General features: G+C 43.8%; 1 protein-coding gene across 1 annotated transcript in view; it reads left to right on the top strand.

Annotated features, from left to right (window-relative positions):
- The window catches only part of CLMP (CXADR like membrane protein), a 35,677-nt gene that overhangs the window by 9,919 nt on the left and 4,027 nt on the right, over positions 1–21,731 (top strand). The window contains exons 2-6 of the mRNA XM_005142758.4: positions 17,201–17,358; positions 18,054–18,255; positions 18,927–19,091; positions 19,416–19,538; positions 21,048–21,189. Of these exons, the coding sequence (XP_005142815.2) occupies positions 17,201–17,358; positions 18,054–18,255; positions 18,927–19,091; positions 19,416–19,538; positions 21,048–21,189 (790 nt within the window). The remainder of the gene's footprint in view (positions 1–17,200; positions 17,359–18,053; positions 18,256–18,926; positions 19,092–19,415; positions 19,539–21,047; positions 21,190–21,731) is intronic.

Here is a 21,731-nt window from a genome sequence, read left to right as displayed (position 1 = left end):
CCAGGGAAAACATTCAAGGCAGCTATGAGTTTAAAGGTACTGGACTGTGAGACTTGCATCCATCCTGAGCTGTGCTATCAGTGTTGGGACAGGTCACAGGCAAAGCTTTCAGCTCCAGTGGTGACTCTATCAGAATGAGAACCTTTCACTGGCAAGGTTCAGATCTGTTGTTCACTAACTTGTCTCATCTCCAGTGTAATCCCAGTAGGTGGTTTTACAAGTCCCTTTGGAGCCTTGGTGTCCCCCTCCATAAAAAGGCAAATGTCTCATTATATAAGGTGGTTTATGGTCCTCAGACAAAACAATGAGGAGTATTGGTAAATAGCTTGATTTTTATCAGCCTGCCCTTTCCAAAGAGCTTATAGCTGCTGTCTGCTTGCATTCGTATTTCATGCCACTGGGATGTAACTGTGTTCTGACAGAGCTGGCTCTTTCAGCATTTAGGGGGGAAGAGCTGGGAACCTTCAAGAGCCATACAAGTCCTTACTTCAGTTCTTTATAAATTTTGTAGGAAACACACTCAGCCATACTTCCTAAAAGAGGAAATGCTCGAGTCCTGTCTCCTGTGTTTAGACTAAACAGAATCCAGATAATTTAATCTAAAAGGGAAATGCTCTTTTGAGGATAAACAGCCTGAATAAAACATTTCCAAGCAAACCTATGGCAATGTCCCTCCCCTTACACCATCCCCCCAAACAGCAGTTTCTATCCTGAGTGATGCCAGAAGCAGCTTGGCTGATCCAAGGGAATTAGCCTCACTGTAAGTCTTACTCAGGATACCCTGTTACGACTGCTCCCATAATGCTGGCACCAGTAATCATCCCAGATAACCATTGAGGACCAAAGTGGGCATGTTTTACATGGAACTACTGGATGAGGCTAACAGTTCATCTACAGTGTTTCACTCCAAAATGGTCCAGTATCAGATGGAGGCGGAAGAAAACCCACAACTGACAGCGCATGGGATCCCATACTTTTATGGGAAAGTTACTGCTGAATATAAGGCAGATAAAGAAAATTACGCATTTATATACTTGAAGAAATAAATCTAGTGTGACTTGTGCTTAAGCCTTATAAACATCTAATATCTTCCTGAATAGAAACTGAGCACTTGCAATCTCTCTTCTAGTAGCCGGATGCTCCATTTCTTAACGTGAAGATGGGCGGAATCACTTCTCAGGTTAATGGAGGAGTTGAAACAACAACAGGCTGTGGGGAACCTGCTGAGGAATCTGAGCTTTGGCTTTGTGTGGTTTCAGGTAGCCCCAGGTGTGTTCCTGAAGAGCTGGACTTCCAGCTCTCCCTGCAGCCTTGCAGCAACCCTCTTCAGGTCAGAAGATGTATAAATAACTGTGGTGCTTTTAGAAGCTTGTGCCTGGAGAGCTGGTTTAGTTTGGGCCGGGGTAAAGGTCTCTGCAGCAAACCCTTGGCCCAAGGCTGCTCTTTAGCTTGTTGAAACAACACAGCTGAGTGGGGTTTAGCTCAAGGAAGGAATGTGAACTGTTTAAGACTGAGATGATGCTGGGCTATGCTTGCTGTCAGATATACACAAAGCTCTGTCAGAATGTGCTGTCTGGCATCTCTTGGCACCTCTCATGTTTTACCTGCTTACCTTTTATAGTAAATGTTTTGATGAGCACCAATATGTTCGAGCAAACAGACACAAGGGTGACATGACAGACACTTTGCCCAGGTCAAGAGGCAGGTGGTGTGATTGATTCCCTAATAGAAGGAGAGAAAAAAACTAGTCAAGGTCTGTAAATCCCACTCAGCTCTAAATGAGCCCTGGATTCTAACATCAACTGACAGCTAGGTCTGGTTGATGCTAAACCTCCCCCTTCCTGGATGAAACCAAAGATCAGGACAGCCCCTGTTGTCTTTTAGATAACTTTCAGAGGGCTCTGTAATCTAGAATGCAGGGGGGTTTAAGAGCTGATAGCTGGAAGTTGAACATTGACAAATGCAGGATAGAAGCTAAGATTCAAGGAATTATTGGGAAGTTTAGTGTACCACTGAACTAGTCTATCAGTGGGAGGAGATGCTAATAGAACTGCAGGCTGTTAAACTGCACAAACATGATGATTTCTGGTCTCTGTACTGCACACTTGGATGATCAAAACACATATTCTGGCTTTGACAATCTATTAGTAAATGTTGCATTTCATTCTTCCAATTGTATTTTGGATTGAGGCTTAATTTGGTTTCTCTGGAATTATGCTTTGGATGTTCCATTGTCTTGTTATGGGCTTAAAATATGCTTACTGTAGTAGTTCCACAGAGCTGTGTAGTGCATTACTATTAAGTGAGATGGTAAGTGCAAATGTGGGTGGACAAGTATACATATCAATGAGTGGACCAAGTCAGTTCTTAGACTCATTTTAGACCATGGAGGTGTCTGACTTCCTCTCCCATTTGTTTTCTTTGTCTGTTTAAATGTTTTCTTCTCCATCTGAGTTTCATATTGGGATAGAGGCTGACTTGTCCTCAGCCTTCTAATTCATTCTAAAGATAAGTACAAAGCTGCTTTGTTTTGAGAGACCCCATGGGGTTTGAGGCTTTGTCAGTCTCTCCAGCTAACACAAGTTCCTATCTGTTTTTCCTCCTTATACCCACAAGTTGTTTTCAGCCTGCATCAAGTCTTTAAAACCAATTGACTTTATGGATACACAGCTGCCATTTGAACCTTGCATCAAGAGGAAGGTGCTTTAATTGCTTTGACTATCAGACAACAAATGGTTATGTAGATAAGAGGATGCTTGTTCCTTCTATGTTCTGTGCTGTTTCTTTTCCCATCTCTGCTGCTTCCCGATCTCTGCCAAAGAGCATATAAAACCAAAGGAATTTGAATCTAAAGGCTTTTAAATTCACACCATCTGAATGGATTTGAAATGGTGAACAGTCAACATCCCCACTGCTTTGCTAAAAACCTTTGTATGCTCCGTTTTGCTCCAGCCACTTGATAGCCTAAAGATTCTAGGTCTCGGGTCCTATGAGTTCTCTCATCAGTCTCAACTTGCCTGTTGTCTCTTCTTTCAGACACCCAGTGTATTTGTTACTCTCTATGCAGCATCTAAACAAGACCTATTCTTGTCTCAGTGCTTAACCTAATGTAAAGAATATCAAGCCACATGTCTACCAGACACCTTCAATCAGCTAAATTGTAGTCAGAACAATAGGAATAGAAGCAGATATTTACTAAGCAGTAATCTGGCTCTAACCATAAATGCCTCAGACGCTCTATTTCTCAACTGCCTCAGTGTCTGAAACAGATCCACCACATCAAGAGCCTTCCCATAGCAGGGGGGAGGCACCAGGCTGCTGCTTGCGTTTGTTGCATTTATTTGTGATGGTTTATTTATTTGCTTTTAAAAGTTCTTTGGGGGGAATCTCTGACCGGTTCCAAAATGTGGCCGTGCTGCTGAATGAGAGGCTGTGACATTAAAAGTAATTGACATTAAGATGTTGTGACATTAAAATTAATCATGTTTGATGGATGCTGGAGATGGAATCCGCAAGGCTCCCGGGTGCACGTTTTAGCAAGTTCTGACATTCATTCTCCCCCTTCGGTTCCTGCAGCATTATGTAACTGCCTTCTGCACCCGCTGGTCCCGAAGCCATGTGCAGGGAGGGGATGTGCTTCAGGAAGAAGGGGTTTTCTTGGAATCCACTGTTTCATAGCTTTGGGTGTGATGGCTGTTTCGTTCTTCATCCGGTGAACTAATCAGACTTGCTAAATCAATGCAGTACTGGTGACACTGGCTTCCTAATCAAAAGGCTGGTGATGAAAGAGGCCACTGGGATGTTTGCAGCAGAGCTGATGGGGTTGTGGGGCCATTTGTTCCCTCTCCTATGGACATTCAGGCAGAAATCTTACAAGGAAACCTGGTGTTTGTAGTGTAAATAGGGATTTTCTTGGTTTTGTTGTCATTTGTTGCAATAATGGGCAAACAGTTCTGGTTTTGTCCCGACAGCTGGTTCAGACCTGGTCAGTTGCAGATCTGCTGCTGTGGCACCAGCACTAAATGAAGAAGGAATGAAAGGGTTTTCCTTCAGGCCCTGGAGTTTCTCAAAGAGCTGGAGAGCATGTGCTATAACCTGATACCTGTAGCTTACAGCCAAGTCCTTTAGCAGCAGCCAGGAATGGATGACTGGTCTTTATCTGCATGCTTACTCTATGAAGAATCAGGTGAATTCACAGCAGCCTTCTCTTCCTTTTGGTGCCCCAACCTACCTAGAAGCATTCCTTCCAGGCAGCAAGTGAGATGCAGCTTGGTTGAAAGGATGAAATCCTGGTTCCAGGATAACATTTTCCAACTTCCTTTTTTAGCCATGTGAAGCTGGAGGGGCCTCCAAAATGAAGCCATGTATTGGGCAAGAAGCCAGTTACCTCCTTGCAGCTCGAGCTCTGTGCTGGCTCCGCTTTCTGTCCTATTTGGAAACTAGAAGTAATAAGCTGATGTGAGCTGATCTTGTTTTTCCTTTCCCACTGTGGTCTGTATGTATATGGTGTCAGCACAGTGAGCATATAGCTTTTCTTTTCATGGCCTCTTAATACTGAGTGATAACTTGCATGAGATTCAATGTAACTTTACTTTTAAAAGCAAAAAAACCCATGTTGTAAGGTAATTTAGCTGGAGTTAAAGCTTGGCATGATGGTTAGGGGCATTAAGAACTGCCTTCTGCAAACAGCTTGTCAAGAGATGTTCCCAGTGTGTAGCTTGATTTGGATTGACCCTGTGAACTATAGATCTTATCCCGAGCTCTGCTCATTCCTTGTGATTCCAGTCAGTTTTGTTGTGTCCCTAATTATCCATGGGCAAATGGAGCTTTCAGTATCAGCTTTTCCCTTAGCAAATTGGAAACAGTGGTACTTGGGTGCTTCACTAAGTGCCTATGAGAAGAACACTGAGGTCTTGGTATAGGAGGGTCAATGAATCCTGTCATGATCTTGTCCTTCTCACTGTACAATGTGCACAAGTCACACTGTGGGGCACCAAGGAGAGGAGGTGATGTTAAGGATGTTTTTGCTAATGCAATATGAAACTAGTTAATAGACTGTCACTGGATGAAGTCCATAAGAGACAGACTTGATTGAAGATACTATTCCCTTTTCTTTGCACTCTTCTATTTTTCCTTGGTGATATCCAAGTCCCTGGGGAGTAATAGATAAGCTTGAGTATCCACAATGTTTGGATATGCAAGATAAAGTACTAACGAGTTACAGTTGAGATGCTTTGATGGCAGGTTTGCAGGGGTGCTGAAGACATGTAGCTGTGCATGCCCTCAGTGAGGGGTAGGAGGGTGAAGAGCAGCTTGGGGAGGCAAAGGAAGACCAGAGATGCTCTATTTAGACAGTGGTTTTTATGGAGTCTTCCTTCTGACCAAAACTGCCTTCTTAAAGCAGGGGGGAGAAGCTGTGTCAGCTCCTATTAAAGCAAATGGGTTTTCCTAAAGAAGCCAAACCCACAAGTACTGCAGGGAAGAGCCAAATATTTGGCGGCTTTTTGTGGTGTTTCTGGCTTAAGAACATGGGGAATTTTTGAAGACAAAATTAACCCATTGGAACACTGAATTACAGTAATAGAAGAAGTGGATTTCAACTTGCAGGAAAAGAGGAAAGCATGTTCTGTTGCTTTTGAAGGGATAGCACCTCCCTGCAAACCTGGGTTTATATGCATCTCCAGGATCATGAATAGGGTATGGGGACTAAGGAAGCCAACTAGGGTGTTTGAGCCCCCAAGGTTTGGCTTCAGTTCCCCAAATCTGAGCATTGCTGGGTAATGTACTGTGCAAATACTGCCTTTGCTTTAGAAATAAATAAACTTAGACAACACTGACATTTATTTCTGAGTAAATATGAGGGAAAACCCCAATGTCAAACAGATCTTTCCTTGTAAGTTCAGGCAGGCAAAACCCAGTATCGGGTGATGTATCTGACCAGCTACAACAGCTTGGTTTTCCTCCATTATGTGGAGAGAAATAAAAGCTGGTACTGGAGACAGCTGTGACCTGCTCACAGATACTGTCAGCGAGAAAAGAGCTTGAATCCATCAAATAAATGCTGTGCTTGGTTATCCCCACAGACCACACATGCTGGGCTGTAATGTAAATGTGGCTGCCAGATGGCTGCCAGACATTACAATGGGCTTAATCACTGAAGACCCCATCACCCTGCTCCAGCAGCTGTGTATCCAGTTTGTGTTCTGGTGCCTGAAACCAAACTGGTGTTTAGGAGCTCCTCTGTACCCAAGGCAGTGGGAGAAGAGCACTGGATGCTTCTTTCTGCACAGCCTAAAGCTGCAGTGAAGCAGGAAGGCTTTAGGGAGTGGGACTGGAGTCTCATGGGTCCTTCCTGCTCTAAGCCTTCAAGCTTGTCACGGAACAGCAGAAAGCAGAAGGGATTTCTGGAGGTTTGTGGCTCAAAAGCAGTGTCAGTTTGCATCAGGCTGCTCAGGATTTTAGCCAGTCCGGTTCTGAACAGCTCTAAGGATGCTGATTCAACAGTCTATGAGCCTCTGCTCCAGTGGATGACTGTTCTCATAGTGTATTTTTTCCCTACTATCTGGCCATTATTTCCCCCTTTTTAGGACTTGCCCATTGTCTCATCCGCTCATTGTGTACCTCTGAGAAATCTGGCTTCTCTACAGTCTTCTTGTTCCCTATGTAAGTTTTACATATGCATCCCTGAGGCATATGTAAGGTTTTCTTACATAGATTAGAAAGGACAGAAATGAGGTGCAGAGAAGCTGCAGCTTGTCCAGGAAACCTTAGCTCTGCATCAGGGCTTGAGGTCCTTTTCTGCTTGAGTTTTCCTATTGGGAATCTTAGATGAATTCCAGGACAACTCCTCATTGCCCAAGTCTCCCAAATGATTCAGTAGAAATCTTTCTTCCATCATTTGTCAGACTGTACAGACCCACTGAGATCCTTGTTTCCATGCACTGCCTGTATCCCTGCACTACCTCTGGAGTCCTTGTATCCTGTTCCTTATATCCTTTCCCCTTTGCATTAGAAATACATGAGATTCTGCAGGACAAAGAGGTGGATGTGAGCCAGCAACGTGCCTTTGTAGCAAGGCTAAAGCAGTTCTGATAACTGAGGTATCGGGAGTTTATGATTGGTGCTACAGATGTTGTTTGTTGTCCTCAACAGCAGTTTTAGAAGTGGCTCTGAAAGATGTCGTCACAATAATACAGGTTTTCACAAGGTAGGAATAAGTTGGTTGGACCTCTTGGATAAACTGAAAATGAGGGTGGAAGTCCTGAGTCCTGGAGCTGGTCATGTGTGCTCCCCATTCCTCTTAGGCTTACTTCTATATACTTCACCTGACCTTTACAGTATGTTTCTTGAGAAGATGCCTGACCTTTTCACATCTCATTAGCAGATTGGTTCAACTGTTGCCTGAATCCCATCTTTACCCTGCTCCAAACCCCTCTTCCCGTTACGCATCTTGGAAACACTGTGCTTGCTCACCAGAGCTCAAGGATGTACTGTAGCTCTCAGACAGACCTCCTTGCTGTCAGAATGCTGATACCCAGTGCCTGTATTTACAAAGGGCTTGGTCTCTCTCGTCTTACTCCAGGCATCCTCGCTTTAGGGAAGAGACAAGTGCCAGAGGAGAACTAGACTGCTCTCTTGAGCAAAGGTCACAGGCATATTTGGCAGGCATGATGCTTGCATGTTCCCATTCAGGGTTTCTCCTAGCAATGGCCCTAGGCTTTTGCAGACTTGGTTGCTTTGCAGAGCCCTTGATATTTCCAAACATGCAAAATATATGTAACAAGCATTGCAGCCCTGTGGGAAGCAGGGAAGAAGCTGCCTCCCTGCTGATCTCATTCCTATTGCAGGGACGGTTTGATGTGACCATTAGAAATGAAGTGGCTCAGTGTGGTTCAGCCCTGATAAGTTCTGAGCTGCTTAACTATGCTATAGTATCCCTTCATGTTGTCCCCCCAGCAATCTGCAGGTTTTATTTAGCTCAATACTGAAGCTTTGTTTTAGTCTTTCCACCTGTATGCTTGGAAGCCAGTGAGAATTGGGTTTGAAAGCCAGTGTTTTGAGTGTGCTTCTATTTCTGAAGGAAGTGAAATGGATCTGCTTTCTGTTTTAGTCCTTAGGCCTCTTCCAAGCACCGTAGATGGTAACTTAATTGATGCTTTGAGCCTTTAAAACTAGGGTTTGGATATATCTACACTAAGGCAGAAAAAGAAACAAACCAGATTTATAAGTAGACAGTAGAAAAACATGTTTATTATTTTTCCAATGGGTTTTAAAATGTTCTAGAACATTCAAAGCAGCAAATATTTGAGTAATTCCTCATTTTCTTATGTTGTTTCTTGGGTTGCTACACTCAATTTAAGCTAAGTTGGTTAACTTTATTGTATAGCCATGTCCTTTTTAGGACTGTAGGCTGTTGTCGAGTGGAATGGATCCAGAAGTTGGAATTGCTCACACACTGCAATCCTGTGGGTAGTGGAATCCTCCTCAGACTTTACCATCTCTGGCTATTATCAGTGCATGAGAATGCCTCAGGTTCAGCTGCACTGAAGAAACATAAATGCAGGAATCTGTAATGCCTTCTATTGTGTTAAACAACACTTCCTTATTTCCCATGTCTGACTTTGCAGTCCCTTAACTTCAGACTCACTTGCAGCAGCTGTGCGGTGTTGCTGTCAGTCGGAATGGCTGTTGTGCTTCACTTAGGGAAGCTGTCCCTCTGCAGGGAGAGTGCTTTCCAAAGCCTGCTTGTCTCAGAGTCAATACAAGTTCTCACGAGTATAGTATTCACTCTGGTCTTTGGCTTGTAAATGTTGCTGAGAAGCTCAGGATGGTTTTGAGCACCGAACGCAAGATCAGGCCTTCTTCAGTACAACATGACATAAAACACAGTGTCTAGAGATTTGGTGGATTGTCAGTGCGATGCCAGCTTCCTAAAATGCAGCTGGGCGTCTCTTCCAGCATTTACAGTGGGGTTTGCATTCCTCAGTAATCCCCACTTGCTCAGTTTGTAGCTCTGATTCAGAAAGTGGGATTTACAAAGCTCCGCCTCTACTCATCCGAGACCTTAGTGTACATGTCCAGATGCCGCAACTCCTAGTAACAGTAGGGAAGCAAACAAATGATGATGGATCTTCTCTCAGTTCTCTTGCAGCTGGTACACTGGTGTGCCAAACTTGAGGAAAGATGCAGGGAGGGATTTGAGTCACAGTGATAAGAACCTGACCTTCCTCCTTTTTATTCCTTCTGGCTCATACTGAAGCCAGTCCAAGGGGAAGGATTAAGAGCATGAGGTCTCTTCAATTCTCTAACCTCTGATGGGTTCAGTAAACATGAAGTAATTGATTGTAACTACTATGGCATTGGTGAGAAACAGGCTGCAGGCAGCATCTGTAACCAGAGTTAAGCTGCTGCTGTTCCTGGTTTTGTGCTCACACCAAGGGATGCACCTTGTATTCATCCCAGAAGTGTTGCAGACTTTAATGTCTTCACAAAGTCTTTCACAAGACTTAAAGAGGTGATGGGGAGGAGCTGCTGCTGCTGTTCTTTTTCTGCCCTAGGGTAGTCTCTAGCTGAGGCTTTGAGATTGAGTGAATATGAGAAGTGACAGAGTGCTAATGCATTAGACATTCATTTTGTACCATATTAGTAGTGCTTGTAGTGGATAAGTGAGATGTCATACCATGTTATGTGCAATTATGAGTACACAATTGAACATCCCATCGAGGTAACATGGATGTGCTGAACAGAGACTGAAGTCTGTACCTTAAAACTATATCCAAGTGGGCTGAAAATAAAGATGGAGAAAGGCATGAAGTTTACTTGTATCTTCTGAGTTTCCTGGTACCTCTTTTGGCAAGCTTAAACCTAGCTGAATTTCTATAACAAAGAGTATCAGAAAAGCACAATCAGTGCAGTTCTTTGTGGTTAACATATGTTGATGCTAAGGGGAAAAAAGTCAGGGAGCATATTTATGCATATTTATTAGCTTAAATCTCTTGTCTCCCCAGTTTTCAGTGTTACCTCAGCTGATGCAATCTACTCCTTGGGTTTTGAAATGGGTGAGGAAAGATCTAATAGAAAACACTGTTTTGTTGCTGTCTCTTCTGGTTTGTGTTCTGGATTCTGCTTGGTGTCTGCCTTGGGCACATAACTTCATTTCTGCGTGCTTTCATTTCGGTGTCTGTGAACTGACAGCAACAATAGGCTCACTGGAAGGCTGAGGCCGAAGCATGCTCCTCAGACAGAAGATGCCCTGGAAATGATTACTGAAACCATCTTCTCATGCTTTCAAGCCTCATCTGAAACCAGGCAAAGGAGTGAAATTGCTGATGTTTAGGGGTGTAATGTCTTGTTCTCTTGCTTTTCCTCAGTTCAAAGCTGTGTAGGGTACACAAAGCAGGCCAGAGATGCTTGCAGAGAAAGGGAGCATCTGAGAGCCATAGGTGCTTCAGCCCCCAAGGAATCTGATATGTACTGACAAGGTCTCTGTGCAGATCTGATCCACACAGCTTGAAATCACCAGCTCATTACTGAGAGGCTTAGTTGAGCTGTTGCTGTAAACAGAAAGCACCTGGACCATTTTACTGATACAAATGCCTGGATTAAAGGCCAAGAAATTTGACACATCCCTCTGCACACACACTCTGTGAACCATTAAATAGGAAGATGCAGTTCTGATGCCTTGTCTTCTGTTCGCTGGTCTCCAGGGATGTAAACTTGGAATCTCCTACTTGCACCTGATTTGAAATGCACTGAGGAAAATGGGAGCCACAGTACATAGGCAAAGTTCCTAATGGAGCTTTCAGTGGCAGAATTTGGCTGCTTGATTCTAGGGATGTATAGGTAAGACCCTTAGATTGCATGTGGCTGCTGGGTACTGCAGGAGCAGTCTTTCATCTATCTCTAACAGAGAAATGCTGAGTTTTCCCCAGGAAATACTGCATCACTGCTGCTGGGGCTATTTGTGAGACCCAGATTTGCATTGAATGGGCCACTGCATGTGTGCCTATGTGCAGTGTGAAGACATTGTGCATTTAAACACATCATGTGCACTGCTGCTGTGCTGGTAACAGCTATCCCAGAGATCACTTCCCTGCTTCATCCAAGCCTGCCTGGGGAAGGATTGGTGCCCATGTTTCTGCAGCTGTTCATGTTTTTGTTGGTAGAAGCCTGTGTGTCACTAGCCAAAGTCTAGCCCTCTCCTGCACTCTTGCTTACTTGCTGCAAATCTAAAACTTGGATGCTTGGCTTTGTTTTCTGCTCTCCTTGGGCCTTCCTAACTCATCTACAGTTGCAATTCCAAATGCCTCACGTCACCACTTGGAAACTCAGAAGCATGCAGGACTCTTCCCCTTTGCTTTCTGTTTCAACAGCCTCCTCAAACCTCAGCCCCACGCACATGTGGTTCCCATTAGAGAACCTCTGCAATGCTATGTGCATATGGATGGGGATAGGCTGCCCTCTTGATTTGAACACAGCCAGCCTGTTCCTGGGGGAGCTGACTGCGAGCTCACATGGTTCTTATTTGAGATGCCTTTGCTTCACAACCACATTCCTCAAATCAAAGGGAGGCGGAGGGGAGCGGGCTGCAGGCAGCATGCGCTGGGGGCCAGGTCTTGGTCACTTGGAGCACTCAGGCTCTCGGGAGAAGGTGACATTTGGCCTTTCCATCTCTGCCAGCCAAGGAACACAGAAAGCAGATGTCCCAGAGGGCAGGCTTGGCTGAGTTAATTATCCTTAGGAGACTTGAGCCACCCCCATTCTTCCTCCCTTGTGCAAAGAATGCAGAAGAGCTGTCTGTAAGGAGACACCATTTCATGTTTGTTTTGGCTTAAAATGCTGTCAGCATAGGGCTGGTTGGGGCTGTTAGGGATAGTGTGGTCTGGGGGTGGTGACCTCTTGGGTTCTCCTTACAGCTCTGGAATAAACCAACATAGCTATCCGCTGTCTTTGTTTATCCATGTTGGAGACTGTGGAACAGTGAAAGGGGAGATAAAAGCCTTAATGTGCATGTGTCTGTCATCATTACTGCACAGTAATGATGGAGCACATGTTTGGTTTCTTAATAGCTTAATTTTGAGGCCTACTGAGCTTTAAATATTTAACTGCAGAACTAGTGCCTTTAGTGTCTTTCGCTGACTTGAGTTTCCAAGTCATTAAAGCATCCAAAGCTTCACTCAGTGTAATTCTCTGGCCCTAAAAGTGTTTGTCAATCTCCTATTTCAGCATGTGGAAGTCTAAACTTCCTCATTAAAAATGCTCAGATTTTGCTTATTATCACTGTAATGACCACTGGACAGTGTGTGTGGGGCAGGCTTTGGGTTTTCCATAAGGAAGCTCAGTAAACTTCCCTCAAGGCTGGAGCACAATCAAACCCCAACAGATGTGAAATGTCTTTAAATTCCTGGCATGGAGTGGTTCAAAGTTGCGACACCACAGACTGTCCTGGTTGCTTAACTCTCCAACAGATTATTCTTGTCTATATTAGATATATTAAAAACACTGTTTTTAAATACTTGAGGGGAATGAATGCTTTTTAGCACAAGATGAAGCAAGTCAAATGTGCAGCTAAAGGAGCATTCCAAGCCTGAATAATTCTTTGAGTATTCACTCTCTTTGGGCTCATTTAAACTGTTTAAGCCCTTCTCAGAAGGACCCCATTTTCACATAGTGGAATCGCACTGATGTGAAAGTAATGTGTTAAAAGTATCCCAAGAAGGACTCGCAATGAGACCTCAATGATGGTTACACTTGAGAACTTGTCTGTAGGGGACTGCTCTCCTTTCAGACAGGATGTGATGTGCCTTGACAACAGTGGCCATTCACTGTTCCCATCACACTCGCACCCAGGGAACACTTTGATATTAATGAACAAAAGCAGATAGAGCACCTATCACAGGTGACATGGAAATCGTCTGGACAGTGCCATGACCTGGATGTGTGTGGATATCATTGAAATTCCTGCTTTTGCTGTTGTATGGAAGAAGGTTTTCCTCGGCAGCTGATTTCTTTCCCCAGTTGTTTCCTTTTGGTGCTAGTACAGGATGTCTTGCACTGCAGGAAAATTACAGGTTGCGTTTGTGTCATGTCTCTTCATTGGCCATCAGTGCTTGGAATAGCCTAGATGCAAATGTCATCTTTGATTAAAAGGCCAAAATTAGCTACAAAAAGTGTAGCTAAGGATTAAACTTCACAGATGTTCTGGAAAATGAAGTGTCTCAAGCCCCATTCTGGATAGTCACATCTTTAAATAAAGTTAGTATAGTCTGGGCCAGGCATCACTATGGATTTCTTGTATCTTTGATTCTCTTTTCTGGGCTGTTCCTCCTAATTCCAGCAGTTAAGTGATATAGCACCACTTATTACTTTTTAAACAGTATATATTTAGCATTGCTCCCTAATTTAAACCTTGTTCTGAACCTAATGAAAGATTTAAATCTGGCAGCTCTTTAGCTTTTACCACATGAATTTGCCTACAAATAAAGATGTCAGCAAAGCATTTATTTTCACTTTGATTCTGCTCGTATGTCTGATGTTGGTATACATGTACATTTGTGCATATACATATGCTTATTGGATGGGCATGACAATAAACTGAGCTTTCCAATCTGGATGTGAAAACATGGGTGATCATGTTAAGGATTCAGACATTCACCCATACTACTTTGAATGGATCATAATATATGGTAAGGCCAGATCCACAGTCCCAATCTGCTCAGCAGTTGCTGCATTGCGCAGGCGATGGCTCCTTCCCTTTGCATCCATTTCAAAAGGCTGACTTACAATATACATCTTAAATCAGGAGGCTTTTAATGTTGAAATGTTTCTAGGAAATACTTTGCCACCTTTGCATGAGAAAGATGCAAGATATTCACATTCTTTTGTTTAAAATCTGTTATGGCCTGTTATTGAGAGGGGCAAAGAACATCCCTTTGGCTCAATCTGTGCCCTTCCCCTACCGTATCTGCGCTCATGCTGTTCGGGTACTGTCTGCTTTGGTGTACTAGCTGTGGTATTGTTTGAAATGCTTGTTGCTCTGTTCCCTGGATACTTAAAACATCAGTAAGGGATGGAAAACAATAATCTTTGTCCCTTCTCTGCAGGGTGTTGGGTGAGTTATTGTCCTCTGAACAATAGAGCGAACACTTAAACATGTTACAATGATTTCTTCGCCCCAAATACAGACCATGGGGTTGCCTGTGGTGTGTCAGCAAGCCTGCTGCTGTGCACGTTTATTTCTCTCAGGCCCACGGCCAGTGCTTTCCAAATGCTGCACTTGCAATAAGCTTAGTGTGCCTGCTCCGCTGGGAAAACAAAGCAGGCTCCTGAAGCCATGAGATGTGGGCTGAGGAAGGCCTGGGTAAAGCTGAGCAAAGCAGTTCCCAAATTGCTCTTTGCATCATCAATTGCTGTCCACAGGATGTGGAAGGGAAAGAGGTGTTTTGGGGTAAAGAACTGTGGAGCCTGCATACATGTGGCATTACTGAGCGAGGCTCTTGGATCCCACTTGTGGGAAAACCAGCTATTGTCTGCTGGAGCCAGTCCTTAGGCATTAGTCTGGGTAGGATCTGCCCTCGTGTGGAAAGAGATGGAGACGCTGGTGAACCAGCTTTGCCAGACCTGGCCAATTCATGGAGGTGGTTGCTGCTGTCAAGGGCCATCCATAAGCAGACAGACTCCTTTAGTACTCATATGAATAAAACTTAAACTGAAGGGGATAATAAAGGGTAAAAACACTATGAGAAATATCTTATTTCTGATCTACACAAACACAAGAGAGTTTCAAAGGGCTTTTATTTGTCAGTGAATAATAAAGCATTTAAAATTAATCTAGAGGGGACTTGGATATGTTTTCTAATTCCTTCACTTTTCTGAGGTGTATATTGTAAGTTCCAGCACATCCTTAAAGCTAAAATAGATAGAAAGTCCTGTTTAGAACACTGCAGAACTTTGACTTCTTTCTGATTTTGTGGCCTTTATTCAAGATATAATAAGATGTAAAGGACTATAGTCAGACATGTCTTGGGAAAGTATGCAATGCATGTGACAGTCTGGTTATTGGTTCAATGGGGAATCAGCTCCCAGTTATCTCTGCTTTCATCTGCCTTTGAAAAACCAATCCGTGGATGTCTCCCTCACCTTACTTCCATTTAGAAGGTTAGTTTATAGGCAGAGGGCTCTTTCTCAAACCCAGAGCATGTTTGCTGCAGGTAACAAGAACCAGACCAAGGTGAGAGCTCTCCCAGAAACAGTCTGTCCATAAACCCAGTCTACCCAAGCCAGACAGGAACGAAAATGATGCTTGTTATACTCCCACCAAGTGATTTCTAATCATGATCAAAGCTTTTAATGTAAAATTACACTTTAAAATGTAGAACACCACAAAACCTCAGTGCTCTGCGGGCACAGGGCTTTGAAAGCACTGCAAATGTGATGGGAATGCTCACTTCTGAGGTGCTTAAATTAAACGTATTGATCAGCCATGTAGCGAGTGTCAGCGTGTTAATGAAGGCAGCCTGCAGCAAAGTGGGCTGTAGAAGAAAGCAGGCACTCATCCTAGGCAGGATGTATAATTGTATTTGGCAGATGGAGCTTTGAGACTAGTGAATCCAGGGCTAAACTGCATTAGTTTTCCCTTTAAAGAAAGCAGCTAATGTGGCTGCAAAGCTTTCACTCTCACCAACTTGTGCAGAGATCCCTGGAGTAGAGGTCAACTAAATCCTTTGCAGGACTCCACCTGAGTGTTTTATATACGTGTGCGCACATAGTAGCAATAACTTCCATAGAAGTGCTTGGCAAGTATTGATTACATATTAGAAGCTTAGGAGCTGAAGGATGGTCATGTTAACTCAGATCTGATCGGGAGCAGGAGCAGACTGTATCATCTATAACAAAGTTAGTCCTGAAGAAGCAGAAAAAGCTGAATAACTGTTGTGTTAAATGTAATTGTTCATCATGAACCTTCACTGTTTAAATACAAGTATAGGAGCAAATCAGCTTATGTAAGCAGAGCTGCTTATGCTCTTGCTATGTAATCAGAGCATTGTGTGTTCAGTCACACATGACTCCCTAGTGCTACCAGCTCTCCCAGTGTTCACCAGGTTCATAGTCCAAGAGAAAGATGGTTCATCTCCATTCCATGGAGGGGGATGTAGTTTTAGGCTTCTTTCTTGCACAGCAAAACTTAAGAACAACCCAACTGTGTCCTGAAGAGTCATACACAGCAGACACGTGATGTTTGGGCCCCAGAAATCCCTGTGGAAACTTGGTTATTTGGTGTTATAGCAGACCTGGGGGATCGCTGTCCTAAATGCCTTTAATTTCCTACACCTCTCATCCTTCGGGTCAGTTTTTAAGTGAGCGTGAGTGTGTTCTCAACTTAGATATGGGCAAAGCGAAGGGTCAGTCCCTGATTTTGGTCAGTTTTAGCAGGGACACAGTATAGAATGAAACTGCGTTTCACAATGACTAAAGCAGTGCTGGTTAACCATCCTGCGCCCTGACTTCTGGTTCAGGTTTTAGGGAGGTAACCTGCTTTTTGGGTGCTCGTGTGAACATTTCAAAGGCTTTGCTTCCCTCTAGTGTTTCACATTGGCAATTTCTCCCTTTTTTTCTCTCAAATTTAAATCCTGACAAACCATTTTTGACAAGTTCCGGGCTTTTTTTTTATGTTGCTATTCAAAGACACTTCACTGGCCTACTTGTATCGTGCTTTTCTTAATCTTGCCACTCTTGTTGCCAGCCTGGGCTCTTATTTCCAGTGCTGAAATGCATGCAATGAACATCATCCGAGGTAAGCGAAAGGGGCTTCAAGCCTCATCAGATTGACATAGGAATAAAACCATGGGCTCTGAAGGTCTTCTGGGTGGAAATACTGCTTCTGAATTAAGGTAATAAAAGGTGAAGGCTAAACCAAGGAAGTTATGTGAAATTCTGAGTGCATAGAGGAGGTGGGTGTGACTTTAGCATTGACAGCTCTGGAGTGTGAAGCCATCTGTTCTTCATGCTTAAATATTAGTGTGAAACTGCCTGCCTGTGTATCTATAGATGTCCCCTTTAATGAGCTGCAATCTGTCCAGGAAGCTAAGCTGTTGGGTTTTCTATGAAGCAAATGAGGAAGGATCCAGCAAAACCTACGCTAGCAACACTTGTCAGTGCAGAGCTGCATGGTTAATCCCGGCCTCTGACCACTGTCTTTCAGCTTCCTGCTCTGTTTGGCTGTCCAAGGCTCAGACTGAATTCAAGAGAGTGGCTGAAGAAAACGTGACTTTGCCCTGTCACCACCGCCTGGGGCTGCTGGAGCAGGGCAGCCTGGATATTGAGTGGCTGCTGCACATCTCCGAAACAGTACAGAAAGCGGTAGGTTCAGCATCCGCTGGGAAAATCATCTTCCTTCTGCATTGACATCAATAGCAGCCGTTGATTTAAAGTGATTTCTGTGATGATCTTTGCAGGTTGCTCTGATGAAGTAGTGTTAGAAAACGCAGCAGGTTTGAGAGAGATTTATAGCGTATAAAAGTTGTTTGATATTCACATTGCTGTATTGTGTCACAATCAAGTTTGTTTTAACACTGCTTTATAATCACTTATCATTGGGACAACTTCAGGATCACTCTTCAGGTTTTCATATATGACCTTGGAATTTAAGGCCCAGTTTTTGAAACCTTGCTTCCAGGAAACAACATCGAGTTTAATACCTACAAAAATCAGGTCTGCAGCAACTTAAATTAGCTAGCCAAAAGCAGCCAAGACTAAAGCCTGTTTTCATATATTGTGACATGTGCTGACATCTATTTTGACACCAGTAGAAAGGCTCCAACATAAATCTCTAGCATAAATGCAGTTTATGTATCAGTCTCAGACTTGAAATGCAGCTTTGCTTTTCCAGCCTGCCATAGGCTTCCTACATGACCCTTAGCAATGGTTCTTCACCATGCAGAACCTTAGTCTGCAGCTCACGGACAAGCACTGATTTGTTGTCCCTGTGAATGTAAGATTACAACTGGTTGTATATGTGACACACTGACACAACAGTGACTGTCTCTGTTCCTCAGGTCATCACTTACTCTGGGGGCCACGTTTATGATGACCTGAATGAGGAACAGAAAGGGCGCGTTTCCTTCACATCCAACTTCCTCGCTGGAGATGCATCCTTACAGATCATATCCCTGCAGTCCAGCGATGCGGGGAAGTACATTTGTAAGGTTAAGAATGCTGGGCAGTACGAATGGGCTCGCATCACCCTGAAGGTTGTAGGTAAGCACATTTCATTGCTCTTCCGAGGAAGAAAAAATGATAGCCTCATTTCCTGGGGAGAGATTGATTTCAGCAGGGTATAAATACACAAAGATGTGTCATGATCAGGTTCCATGGTCCAGCTCCATATCTGCCTTGGCATTTTTTGGCACAGGACAGGACATGGGAAGAACCTAAAGAACTGTTTTGAGGCAAGTGTAATTGCCTTCAACATCATATGAACTGTTCTTACTGAATTACCTCCATGACCTCATCTGCTGACCATCTATGATCAAGCTGGTGTTCTAGCTTAGCTGGTGATATAGATCTCCTGCTGAAGACTCTAGGTTCATGTCCCAGGACCCCAAACTGATCCAAGTCAGTGGAGGTGACAAATAAGCTGCTGGGGTTAGTGTTTCCTGTGGGAGAAGTGCTGTGGCCTGCCAAATGCTGTGGGGTGAAGGAAAAAATGGAGAAGTAGGGGGAGGGAAAGGATATATCTGAACCAGCCAGCTTTACCTCTTAGGCTAAGAGGTTGCACACAATTGCAGCTGAAGTCCTGTAACAAACAGCAGGGATGTAATTCCTTGATGCATTCCAGAGAAGCTGCTTAAGTGATGTACTTTGCCAACGAAAGACCACTAAGGAAACAGCCTGACACGTTTGCATGACTTGTCTTCTGTCCCTTCTAGAAAAGCCTTCCAAGCCCAAGTGCTGGCTAGAAGGGGAGCTGCTGGAAGGCAAGGAGCTGTCCTTGCAGTGCCATTCTGCTTCTGGCACTGCACCCATCTCCTACCGATGGCAGCGCATAAATGAGGAAGACAGAGCTGAGCATCTCCCTCCTACATCAAGAGTCAGTAAGTCAGATCACGTCCTCTTAGGGCTCTCGGTACACTCAAAGCCAGATAACCACCCACATGGCCATGCTTATGTATAGCTGCATGCCTGCTTTTTAAATGGGGATCCCTTGGTGGCAGTGAGAGCAATGATATAACAGTGATCTTGCTGCTGCAGCTGGACAAGGAAGTGCATGTAGAAGTTTAATGTTTTGCTGAAGGCTGACAAATGACTTTAGTGAGGCATCAATTGCTCTTAAACTGATTTGACCTGGTGACTCAATCTGTGCTTCTGTTAAACTTTCCTAGTCTTTATTAATCCCAGTGTTGTTTTTCCTGTTTCAGACATTTCTAATCCTGGGCAAGTCCTACTGAAGAACCTTACACAGATGAGCACAGGGTTATACCAATGCATTGCCACCAATGAGGCTGGACAAGAAACCTGTGTTGTTCAGGTGACAGTGCAGCGTAAGTGTTGGCACATAACTAGTCTTTGCACCACTGTTTGAGCAATGCTGCTTCCCATCTGTCCCATCTTGCCTGGTGAACTTGCCACACCTTTGCCCTTTCATACTTCAATCACATGAAGCTGTTTGCATTCATTGCGTTTTTGGTTTGCAGACAGTCCTCTGTATAACCTATAGTGGCAAATATGGCATTTAGGCTTTCAGAATGACTAATGAAATATGAGGGGAAAACCAGTGAGTGACCGGTTCCAGAGTCCCTAGATTTTAAGGTACTTTTGGCTGGAGTGATTGCATGAGATTACTCTCCAGTATAAAACCTCTGTGTGAATATTCCATTGCTCCCATCCCAAACGATGTATCTGTTGCACTTGGGACAGTAAAGTCTCTAAAGGCAGCAGGAAAGGCTGACATGAAGTAATGTGCAGAATAAAAAGCAACTTTGGACATAATTTGGTTTCAATCCAGACTTAATAAACTCTGTCCTGAACAACAGAGATTAAAATCAGTGTTTTACCTGGTTAACCCCATCCAGGGGGTGTCCTTGTCTAGGTAAGGAAAAGGGTGGAGTTTAGCACCACATTGAGGACACATCCAAACAATAGGTTAGGAGGTTTTTATGTGCAGCCCTCAGGGGAGATCAGCAGGAGCTGGAACTGCTGTAACAAAAGCCTGCTAATAGAAAAGGCTCTTGGAGATTCCATAGCTTTGGAATCTTGCTGCCCAGCCAGGCCTGAAACAACTGGGATATGGTCATGTAGCAAGGAGAAAACCCATTTGCCTGAGGCATCTGAAGTAAAAGCATCCAGGCAGCTTTTATGCCAATTGAACTGAATTGGCTTAAAACCTTGCTTTGGTTTGCTAAACCCTCCATAGGGACAAGCCTGAAGGAAACAACTTTAAACCAACCCAACCTAACCACTCTTATCAAAAGAAGGTGTCATAAAACATCAGCTAAGGGCCCATATATGCTAGGAAGCGTTCTCTCCTTAACTCTGTTATGATGAATGAAGAACACCTTGCACAGTGTGGTTCTCCTTTCCTCCTTCCTCTCTACATCCTCAGTTCACTTTTTCCCCCAACTCAGTAATTGGATTGTACTAACTTCAGGGTGAGTTGGAGGAAAAGCGGAATCTCCATGGGGAATCATTTGCAGTTCAAACACTGTTTCTCTCGGGAACTGCTTGGTGCTTTGTTTCACATGCAAGTTGTCCTGTCTGTGGTTCTGTGCTCTCATTCCTTGGAGAACCCTCTGTGCCTCTCATTTCAATTCTCACCCATAGCTAAAGGCAAAGCACTTGTGATCCCACCCTTCCAGAGGTGAATACCTTTACCAGTGTTAGCTCAGCTTTAGAAACAATGCCTGAAGATGAACCTCAGTGTGGAGACACACCTAAATAAATAGACTAACCCATTCTGCTCTGATTTATACCCAGCTCCATTATGGACTAGAACCTGACCATATGACCCTAGTCATGGTTGACCAGCTAACACACTTGTTTCTGGACCACAGATGCACAAAACATCGGCATGATCGCAGGAGCAGTTTGTGGTGTGGTCGTGGGGCTTTCCCTCCTCCTCCTCCTGGTGAGGCTGACCATAAGGAGGAAAGAAAAGAAGAGATACGAGGAAGAGGAGGCACCAAATGAAATCAGGTAACGCCTTTGATTTAATCCCCCATCTCCCACCCTCCCTTCTTTCAGTTTCACACATTTTTTCACTACAGTTTTAAGTAACCTGGGTGTTAAGTGCTTTGAAAGGTCCTTCTAAAAAGCTTTTAAAGCCTCCCTAAAACATTAGTGACACATTTCTTGACTGTGGGAAACTTTGTGAAGAAATTCCAGAAAATTAGATAGATGAAAATCTCTTTTTTCCTTCTCCCCAGGACATATTAGCATAAAACTCAACAAAATATTCTGTCTCATACTTGTCATTTCATCAGTTTGAAAGCATTTGCATAATCCTCTCCAGTACTTAAATTCAACCCACTTAAATGTGGTTTCGAGAGGTGGTTGGTTTGTTTGCTGGGTTCTGCCTTTTCAATGGCAATTCCTGTAGGGAATGCTATGAGCAGGCAGGTCCTTCTTGAGTCTTCGGAACAACTGTGCTTCTGGATTTAGCTCCTGTGTTCAGAGCTGAGAAGCCTCACCCAGAGTGGGTGTACCAAGAATGCTGACGCATGTTCTTTGAACTGATC

The sequence above is a fragment of the Melopsittacus undulatus genome, chromosome 15, assembly GCF_012275295.1.
Source record: "Melopsittacus undulatus isolate bMelUnd1 chromosome 15, bMelUnd1.mat.Z, whole genome shotgun sequence".
Classification (NCBI taxonomy): domain Eukaryota; kingdom Metazoa; phylum Chordata; class Aves; order Psittaciformes; family Psittaculidae; genus Melopsittacus; species Melopsittacus undulatus.
Note: the sequence above shows the minus strand (reverse complement) of the source record. Positions and strands in the feature narration are given on the sequence as shown.